This window comes from Macaca mulatta, chromosome 14 (assembly GCF_049350105.2).
Source record: "Macaca mulatta isolate MMU2019108-1 chromosome 14, T2T-MMU8v2.0, whole genome shotgun sequence".
Lineage (NCBI taxonomy): Eukaryota > Metazoa > Chordata > Mammalia > Primates > Cercopithecidae > Macaca > Macaca mulatta.
The window spans coordinates 95,867,433-95,877,937 of NC_133419.1; the positions used below are offsets into that span (position 1 = coordinate 95,867,433).

Consider the following 10,505-nt stretch of genomic DNA (forward strand, 5'->3'; position numbering starts at 1 on the left):
AACTCTCAGTCTTAGCTTCAGTGTGTCACTGTTGTGTGGTTAGGTGCATAAAGTTCATCCTTGTAATATTTTCCTATGAATTTTTTTCATTAACTATAAAATGTCCCTCTTGGATCTTATATATACATTGGATATTAATATTGCTACCCTCGGTATCTTTTAGTATTTATTTAGATTGCCTGTTCCCATAACTTGACTTTTAATCACTTAGCATTGTTCTAGGATTTAAATGTAAAATAAAAGGGAGGGGCCCGGATGGGTGGGATGCCTAATCTGGACCCAGCCCGGTGATTACATTAGCTGGGCACTGATTGGGTTAGGATGCCGCCCAGGTATAAAGCCAGGGTCTTTGCAACCTGGGGCTTCATTTGGAGTTCAGCTACCAAGAGGAGACCTTCTCTCTGGGTCCTGGAGTATTTTCGTCAGGAATTGTGAGTTTTTGGTGGAAGGTAGGTCATTTTATTTCTCTGTTGGAGCACTTTTTGATATTTGTCCTACTGAGAAAATTATTCTCACCCAAGTTGTTCATAAGATTCAGTTAAAATTTTTAAAACATCTCAGCAAGATTTTTAGCTATGCCCCCTAAGTTATCTCAATGTGTTTCATTTGTATTTCCTTTTCTATTCATGCCTATGGCTTTTCACTTCTCACCATCTTTTTGAAAAGTCAAGTTTTAGTTTTTTGTCATCATTCCCATTGAAGGTTCTGTTTCCTTTTGCAATGGTTTCTGCTTGTGTCTTTATTTTCATTGTTTCCTTTGATGTTAATGCATCCAGTTTCTTGAGTGGCTTGCTTAATTCATTCCTTTGCAAACTTGATCATTTTCACTCTTAGTTTGATTAGATGCTCCTCTTTTTCTGTTTTATTATTTGACCTTATATCCTGATGTTAACACACCATACCCTTTAGGTTAGCTTAATACTGGCTGAGTATTTCTTTTGTCTGGTTATACATGTATTTTCAAATATTCTGTATTTTGTGTTGTTGTTGTTTAGGTTTATTGATTTAATTTCCTAGAAGAGATGCCCAGGTGCAGTGGAGTTACCAGCTACTGGGGCACCAAAGCCTGAGAATCAAGAGAAGCCTCACAGTGACACCCCCAACTGAGGAAACTCACAGAGCTGCAGGTGGAGCTGGGACTGCAGCTGGGGCACCTGCCCCACTGGGACATATTCTATTTTCTTTGGACAAAAAAATACTGACTCCTGGGAAAAATACGGACTCCTGAGTCCTCCTGGGAAGTCAGAAAGCCTGTGAAAGATCTCACTTGTTTGAAAGTTCAAGTGTGAATTACTCCCTCACAGATAAACCAAAGTATTTTGAAAAACAAAGGGGAGAAAAGAAATTACTCCCCAGCGCTCTCAGGCATCTAGAGGACACCTAAGAACTTGGGAGTCAGCTACTTCTTGTGTGCAGCCATGAAGTCTGCGCACTCCAGTCCCCAGAACACAAGTCATACCATCATGACTTTTTACCCGACCATGGAAGAATTTACAGATTTCAACAAATATGTTGCTTACATGGAGTCCCAAGGCGCACACCGAGCTGGCCTTGCCAAGGTAATTCCACCCAAGGAATGGAAAGCCAGAAAGACTTACGATGATATCGAAGACATCTTAGTAGCCACTCCCCTCCAGCAGGTGACCTCTGGGCAGGCAGGGGTGTTTACTCAATACCATAAAAAGAAAAAAGCCATGACTGTGGGGAAGTATCGCCACTTGGCAAACAGTAAAAAACATCAGACTCCACCACATCGGAATTTTGCAGATTTGGAGCAACAGTACTGGAAGAGCCACCCCGGTAATCCACCAATTTATGGTGCTGACATCAGCGGCTCCTTATTTGAAGAAAGCACTAAACCATGGAACCTAGGACACCTGGGAACAATTCTGGACCTGCTGGAGCAGGAATGTGGGGTTGTCATCGAGGGTGTCAACACACCCTACCTGTACTTTGGCATGTGGAAGACCACGTTCGCTTGGCACACGGAGGACATGGATCTTTATAGCATCAACTACCTGCACTTTGGGGAGCCCAAAACTTGGTACGTGGTGCCCCCAGAACATGGTCAGCGCCTGGAACGCCTGGCCAGGGAGCTCTTCCCAGGCATTTCCCGGGACTGTGAGGGCTTCCTGCGGCACAAGGTGGCCCTCATCTCGCCAACAGTTCTCAAAAAGAATGGGATCCCCTTCAATCGCATGACTCAAGAGGCTGGGGAGTTCATGGTGACCTTTCCCTATGGCTACCATGCTGGCTTCAACCATGGCTTCAACTGCGCAGAGGCCATCAACTTTGCCACTCCACGATGGATTGATTATGGCAAAGTGGCTTCACAGTGTAGCTGTGGGGAGGCGAGAGTGACCTTTTCCATGGACGCGTTCATACGCATCCTGCAACCAGAGAGCTATGAGCTCTGGAAACACAAGCAAGACTTGACCGTTGTGGATCACACAGAGCCCAGGGTTGCAGAAAACCAAGAGGTGAGCACCTGGAGGGAGGACATAGCACTTAGGAGAGCTGCTCTGGGCCTGAGGCGTCTCCGGAACCACATAACCAGCTGTCCCATACAGACTGTGGCCCCAGGGCTCTGTTACAAGCCAAAGGGCCATGGCACCGATGCTGTGCCTGGATCTGCATTCCAAACCCTGGAGACGTCAGCCCGGATTCTTCCCCCTTCCACGGGAAGACGGGGTCGTGGTCGCCGTCCTCGAGAACTGGGGACTGAGGCGACAACTGTTCCGTCTGCAGCTAAGAGGCGCCTCTCAGTGGGGACAGGGAGCAGAGCTCCAGGCTGCAAACCTCAGCTCCAGTTCGCCGATGAAGCTTTGACAGACAAACCCGCACCTTTGAGCAGTGACCTTCCGCATTTTGCCAAGGCTTCTGGCTGCTGTTGTGCCCCTGATCTTCAACCCCTGGGGCCCCCACTGGATCCTGATGAACCCATGCACCCTGGCCCCTGCCTATTATCCCTCGACAGCACTGCTACTAGTCTTCCTGATGTTGTCACCATGACTCCTTCCAATGTCACTGTGCCTTTGATTACATTGTCCAGGGACACCGGTGGGGACTGGAAATCCCTGGAGAACCTGGCCAAGGTTGCAGCAATGGACCACTCTTATGCCTCTAGGGTTCTGACCCCAACTGAGTTTTCCAGGATCTCCTGGGCCCCCGACTCATCTGCTGGGGCTAAAGACAGGCAGAGATACGATGCTAAATCTGGGGATATTTTCCTCCAATGCATGATCAATCATCTGGACCCATGGCTATTGAATATGGTGCCAAATGTCAAGTGATATCTACTTCTTATCCCAATCCCAGGAATCAGAGAAGATTCCTGCCAAGCACAATTCTGGCCTGGGCCTCTCCACAGTGAAGATTCTTTACCTCCAATAACTGACAAATTTCCAAGGCCCCAGATTCCGTCTCCAGCTGTGACAACCAGGGCTCTCAGAGACCACTGAACTCCCCACCCCAAAGGTTGCCATAGGATGTTGTAATATCCCTCAGGGACTCTCTGTCTACTCCTAATCATTGTGCCTGTGGCTTTCATCATGGCCCAGATGCCATGGACAGCACTTGCTGCTGTTGTCCCCTCAGGATACCTCCCTTACAGTGCTATGGGTCCAGATCCCACTGCAATTTGGACTCACATTGGATGATGCTGAGAATCTCACTGAGTCCCTCATTTTTACCTTCCGTCTGGTCCTCTATTTCTCTGGCCCTGGCTTCCACTGGACATTGCTACAGCCCCAGTGAGGTTCGGGGCTTCTCACAGTCCTTCAACTGCAACATGTTCTCCACCCCAGGCCACCATCCACTGTTCATGCACAAACTAGACCTGTAGACCAACTGAGTCTGCTATCCATTCATGGCCCCAGAGATATTTTGTAATGTTATTGATGTTTATTAAATTTGCTATCTCTACTGTACATCTGCAAAGTAAAGAAAAAAATCCTTAATACATGTTTTTAAAATCAGAATTATATAAAAGATGTATCAAAAAAAGTGATGAAGAAAAGTGATTGAGATAAAGGAATGGCAAAAGTATACCTAGGAAAGAACAAACATAAAAGTAGAGTCACAGATCTTAGTATCAGTCTAAGTTGAATGAAGACCCAAGGTACATAGAAGGTCTCTCTTCAATGTAAAAGGCTAAATTTCAGAATGAAATTGCAGCAGTCATGAGTATTGAAGTAAGTTTGATAAAGTATGACTTACAGCATATAAAACGGAAAGAGACTCATTAAACACAGGCACATTGAAGTCATGGACATGGTTTAAATCTCATGTGGAACTGTAATCCCCAATGTTGGATTTAGGGTCTGGCAGGAGGTGATTGGATCATGGGGGTGGTTTCTCGTGAACTGTTTTGCACAATCACCCTGGTGTAGTTCTCCCATTAGAATTCTCACAAGATCTCATTGTTTAAAAGTCTATAGCATGGCTGGGTGTGGTGGCTTATGCCTGTAATCCCAGCACTTTGGGAGGCTGAGGCAGGCAGATCACCAGAGGTCAGGAGTTTTATACTGACCTGGCCAACATGGTGAAAACCCATCTCTACTAAAAATACAAAAATTAGCTGGGCGTGGTGGTGGGCACCTGTAATCCCAGCTACTTGGGATGGTGAGGTGGAAGAATCACTTGGACCTGGAAGGTGGAGGTTGCAGTGAGCCGAGATCATGCCACTGCACTCCAGCCTGGGTGACAGAGTGAGACTCCACCTCAAGATAAATAAATAAATAAATAATAAATAAATAAATAAATAAATGTGTGTAGCACCTCCCCACCATCTTTCTTCTTTGTGATCCAGCCATTAAGATGTGCCTGCTTGTCCTTCACCTTCTGCCATGATTGCAAATTTCCTGAGGCCTCTCCAGAAGCAGAAGCTTCTATGCTTTCTGTATAGCCTTCAGAACCACGACTCAAATAAAACTCTGTTCTACATAAATTACCCAGTCTCAAGTATTTTTCTTATAGCAACGAGAGAATGAACTACTACAGCAAGTTGGTACCAGGAATAGGTCATTGTTACAAAGATTTCTGAAAATGTAGAAGTGGCTTTGGAATTGGGTAATCAGCAGAGATTGGAAGAGTGTGGAGGGCCCAGAAGACTATAGGGGGTTGAGGGAAAGTTTGGAACTTCCTAGACACTTGTTATATTGTTGTTACAAAAATGCTGATAGTGATATGGAAAATGAATTCCAGTGTGAGTAGGTCTCAGATTGAGAAGAAGAATTTATTGAGAACTGGAGCAAAGTTTACTTCTGTTATGTGTTAGCCAAGAGGTTGGCTGCACTGTGCCCCTTTCTAGGGACTTGTGGAACTTTGAACTTGAGAGTAATGATTTAGGGTAACTGGCAGAAGAAATTTTTAAGCAGCAAAGAGTTTAAGATCTGGCCTGTCTTCTTATAACAGCCTAGGCTCACATTCATGAACAAAGAAATGACCTGAAAGTGGAACTTATATCCAGTTCCAGTGAAGCAGAGTACAGAAGGGAAGCAAAATGTAAAAGTTTAAGAAATTTGCAGCCTGGCCATGTAGCGGAAGAGAAAAGCACACTTTTAGGGGAGGAATTCAAGCTGACTGCAGAAATTTACATCACTAAAAGGAAGGCAAGTACTAGTAGCCAAAATATTAAGAAAAACATCTTGAAGGCATATGAGAGACCTTCCTGGCAATGCTTCCCATCAGAGGCCTGGAGGTCTGGGAGGACAGAACGGTTTTGTGGACCATGCTTAGAGCCCTGCTGTCCTGTACAGTCTGTGGACACTGCTGCCTGCATACCAGTTGCTCCAGCTCTCGCTGTGGCTCAAGGGGCCCAGGAAGAGTTCAGACCATTGCTTCAGAGTGTGCAAGCCATAAGCCTTGGAGGCTTCCACATGGTGTTAAGTCCAAGGGTGCACAGAATGCTAGAACTGAGGGTTGAGAATTTCTGATTAGATTTCAGAGGATGTATGGAAAAGCCTGCATGTCCAGGCAGAAGTCTGCTGCAGGGGAAAGGGTCTCACAGAGAACCTCCACTATAGCAGTACAGAGCAGAAATGTGAGGTTGGAACCCCCATGCAGAGTCCCCACTGCGTACTGCCTAGCAGAGTTGTGAGAAAAGGATCACTTTCCTCCAGATCCCTGAATGGTAGACCAACCAGCAGTTTCCACCCTACTTCTGGAAAAGCTGCAGGCACTTAACACAAGCCCATGAGAGCAGCTGCAGGGGCTGAACCCTGCAAAGACACAGGAGCACAGCTACACAAGTCCTTGGGAGTACACATCATGCACTGTTGTGCTCTGGATATGAGACATGGAGTCAAAGGAGTCTATTTTGGAAGTATAAGATTTTATGTCTGCCCTGCTAGGTTTCAGACTTGCTTGGGGTCTCTAGCTTCTTTCTTTTGGCCAATTTCTCCCTTTTGGAACAGGAGTCTTTACCCAATGCCTGTACCCCCACTCTATCTTGGAAGTAACTAACTTGTTTTTTATTTTACATGCTTATAGTCAGAAGGGATTTGCCTTGTCTCAGATGAGACTTTGGACTTTGGACATTTCAGTTAATGGTGAAATGAATTAAGACTTTGGGGAACATTTGAGAAGGCATGATTATACAGTGCAATGTGAGAAGGGCATGAGATTTAGGAGGGGGCCAGGGAAGGATTGATATGGTTTGGATCTATGTCCCCACTCAAATCTCATGTAGAATTGAAATCCTCAGTTTTGGAGGTGCGGTGTGGTGGGAGGTGATTGGCTCATGGTGGTGGTTTCTCATGAATGGTTTAGCACCATCCCCCTAGTGCTGTTCTTGTGATAGAGTTCTCACAAGATCTGGTTGTTTAAAAGTGTGTAGTGCTTCCCCCCTCTCTCTCTTCCTCCTGCTCTCACCATGAAAGATGTGCCTACTTCCTCTTTGCCTTACATCATGATTGTAGGTTTCCTGAGGCCTCCCCCAAACCAGACACCTCTATGCTTCCTGTACAGCCCGCAGACCTGTGAGCCAATTAAACCTCTTTTCCTTATAAATTACCTGGGTATATTCTTTATAGCAAAGTGAGAATGAACTAATATAGTCACCTTATTAATCCAAGCCAGAACAAACAGAGAAAGCTAAGGATATGAAAAACTTAGACAACATTAACAATAAGGTAGAATTGACAAACCAGATGATAGAAAATACTTCCTCTCTTCAGGTGCTGTTGACAGCTGTTGTGAAACCTCTGGTTCTTGTCTTCTTAGTTTAAAATAATTTAAACAAGAGACATACAGCAAAATAAGTATAGCATAGAGTAATTTATTGTGAAAGAAAAATAATATTTTGAAAGTTAGGTGCAGAATAGACTGTACACACTAAGAGGGGAGGAATTCAGGATGGGCTGCTTGTTAGGGTGAGACAGCATTGATCATTGCTGGAGAAACCCCCATTATGGGAGTTTTACATGGTTATTCATAAGGAGGTGGTAACAGGTGTTACTAGTACACATGTTCTGATGGTCTTCTGTACATGTACAGTAGCTGTACATGCTTATTCATACATCCCATGTCTCGTTAGTATCTTAAATCTCCCCATGGGTGTGTTTTTTACTTGTAATGAACAAAAGATCAGTTTGAGGACAGGTAAAATCAAAATGTGCATGCTCTCTAGAAGGGAAAGTCCCTACTAAAGATAGCTTTGCTTGAGTGAGCTCAGTTACAATATGAATGCTAAGGCTTATTGTATTGGCTGTATGGTCACCACAGTCACTGCATCCCAAGTATATTTCATGTCCTTGACAACCTGTCCTGCCAAGGAATCAATCACAAAATTTGACAGCATATCAGTGTGAATAGAAAATATCAATATCTTCTTTAAACAAAATGAAAAAAATTCAAACATTCTGAATTATCATGCAATAACACTTGAAATATTTTTGAAAGTCAGAAGATGTACAGGTCCTTTTCCTGGCAGGTTAAATTTTTTTATTGAATGGATTTCATATTTGAGGGAAGCACAAACCATAAAAGCCAAATTTCCACAAAACAATAAATATCTATTAAGAATATGAACTGTAGAGCAAGACAGCCTGATTTTGAATTCCAGGTTCTCTTACCAGCTTGTGTGACCTTGAAAATAACTTAACTTTATGACTCAGTTTCCTCAATGTAAAATGGAGATAGCACTTACCTCATGTGTTTAGTTGACAGTTCTATGAGTGAATATATGTAACTTGCTAATACCAATGCCTGGAATACAATAAGCATTCACTGGAGTGTTTTTAAATTTAAAACTTAATAACATACAAAAAGGAATATATGAGATTCATTTAGAATAGTGCTGAGGAAAATCTGCAGCCTTTATTTTCTTCATCACATTCAAATAATAAAATTAACTGGATTAAGCTTCTGATTTACAAGTTAGGAAAAGATCAATTATATGAAAGTAGCAACAAGGAATTGATACAGATATACACAGAAAATGAGTCGGAATAACTGTAAAATAATAAATCAACATAAAGCTCCAATGATGTGGATTTTTTTAGAAAAATTAACTTACTACATATAAAGTTTAAGAAATAAATTCCTGTGTATGAAATACAGAAAGATGGCGGAAGACCTGACTCTTCAAAAATGACAAGGATTAGATAATTTCACAGAGGAATTGTGTGAAATTTTTATTTCAAGTATGCATAGGCCTTTAAAATGAGAAAAAATTCAAGTTTAGAAATAAGCACATCATTGACAGAAAATCCTAATGAATTGCAGAATGAGAGAAAATGATGGACAAAACTTATTGATGAGCACCAATGTAAAAATTTTAACTTAAATATTAGCTAAGAGAATCTAAGTACATTAAAAGAATGACATACAAAGACTACATGGGGTTTATTGCAGGAAGGCAGTGATGGTTTAAACAAGGAAATCTAGGAATATAACTTATCCCGTAAATGCAACCAGAAGAAAAGTTATATGATCATGTTTATAGATGTTGATAGGCATTTGATATAATTCAACAGTCTTGTTTTACACACACCCACAAGGAAGCAATGAATCCTTCCTTAAAATAAAATTCAAAAATTCTCTATTTACTAGTTAGCTATTTTAGACCCAAGCCAGCATTTTCCTTAATGTGAGGTATTTGAAGCATTTCAGTCAATAATTTATGGAATTAGTGCTGTTAACCACTGCAAAAATTTTTAGAGCTATGATTGATGGAAGGGAAGAGACAAAATTTATTTTGTTGTAGTTGTAGTTGAAAAGGCTGAAGGCAGGGAAAACTCAAGGAGGGGGCTAAATATCTGAATGGCTTCCCTATGGCCACCATGCTGACTTTACCTATGGCTTCAGTTTCAGGGAGGCCATGAATTTTGCCACCATGTGATAAGCAAAGTGGCCTCTCAGTGCAGTGGTGAGGAAGTCATTGTGACCTTTTCCCTGTACACTGTCATGGGCATCCTGTAACCCAAGTGCTATGAACTGTGGAAATCTAGACAAGAGGGATTAGTTGCAGACCCCATGGAATCCAGGGCACAGGCCAGCCTGGAGATGCCCACCTCGTGGAAGATCCAAGTGCCTGAGAGGGGTCTCTGGACTGAGGCACCACCCGTGTCACCAGGGCCATGACCCACTCGGCCTAAGACCTCCAGTTGTGGTGCCTGTTGCCTCACATTTCTGTGCCGGTGTTCCTGTGGCCAATTTAGCCTGCAGTGATGCTTCCTAGTCCAGGACCTTAGCTTGGACCTACTGCCCACCCTGGGTTTGTCAACCTTGGTCTGAACCTTTCAACTGGTAGATGTGGTTGTGGTCCTTATCCTTTGTAACTGGTGGTTCAGAAGTCAATCCTCCAGGCTCCTTCTGGCCAGAAGGTACCTTTTGGTGGTCACAGACTGCACACCTCCAGGCACTGAACCTAAGCCCCTGCCCACAGATGCAGCTTTGATGGATAGGCCTGTACCACCGAGCCCAGGATCCAGCATCCTGCCAAGGATTCTGGGTGCTGCTGGGGCCCCGCCCCTGTGCCCATGGTCAGCTTTTATACCCCACTGCTCTGCTCTGTGGGGGCTTCTTGAGATTGGTCATATTTACAACTCAGAATTTTTGGCAAATTTTCAGGCCACTAAAACTGCAGTGCCTCCCAGTGCTTAGTTCCTGTGGTGAGGCCCCTGGGCACTGCTGAGTCCAAGGTGATTACCAAATTCACCATATTTTCTTCATCCTCTCAGATGTTATAATATCTTGACACTTCTACTTCTGTGTCACCAGTTGAGATTTCATCCACTGGACATGAGTATCTCTCAGAACGAGGTCTTCCTGGGTTTGCCAAGAGCTCATCTATCCCAGTGTCCCAAACTCTGGACCAACTATAGAGGCTGCTGAACTTCTGAAGAATTTGGAGTGTGGTTACCCTTCAATGGTCTTCTTCCCTTATCTTTCCCTCCCTCCCTCCCTCAACTCTCCTCTTCTTGCAAAACTAGCCTTTTATAGCCAATTAGGTCAATAGAGTCAGAAAAAAAAGCATCATATTTCTAAGTCATTGAGATATT

The 10,505-nt window shown here is 43.5% G+C and overlaps 1 protein-coding gene across 1 annotated transcript; it reads left to right on the forward strand.

The window, feature by feature from the left end:
• The first annotated feature begins 1,221 nt into the window (after nt 1-1,221).
• KDM4F (lysine demethylase 4F) lies at nt 1,222-4,669 on the forward strand. The gene has a single exon (XM_015115518.3). The coding sequence runs from the start codon at nt 1,419-1,421 to the stop codon at nt 3,291-3,293; it is 1,875 nt and encodes a 624-aa protein (XP_014971004.3). The 5' UTR covers nt 1,222-1,418; the 3' UTR covers nt 3,294-4,669.
• Nucleotides 4,670-10,505: the final 5,836 nt, after the last annotated feature.

What these genes read in the sequence shown, in the direction of transcription:
- KDM4F (XM_015115518.3), top strand. Translation starts at nt 1,419, where the DNA reads ATGAAGTCTGCGCACTCCAGTCCCCAGAACACAAGTCATACCATCATG.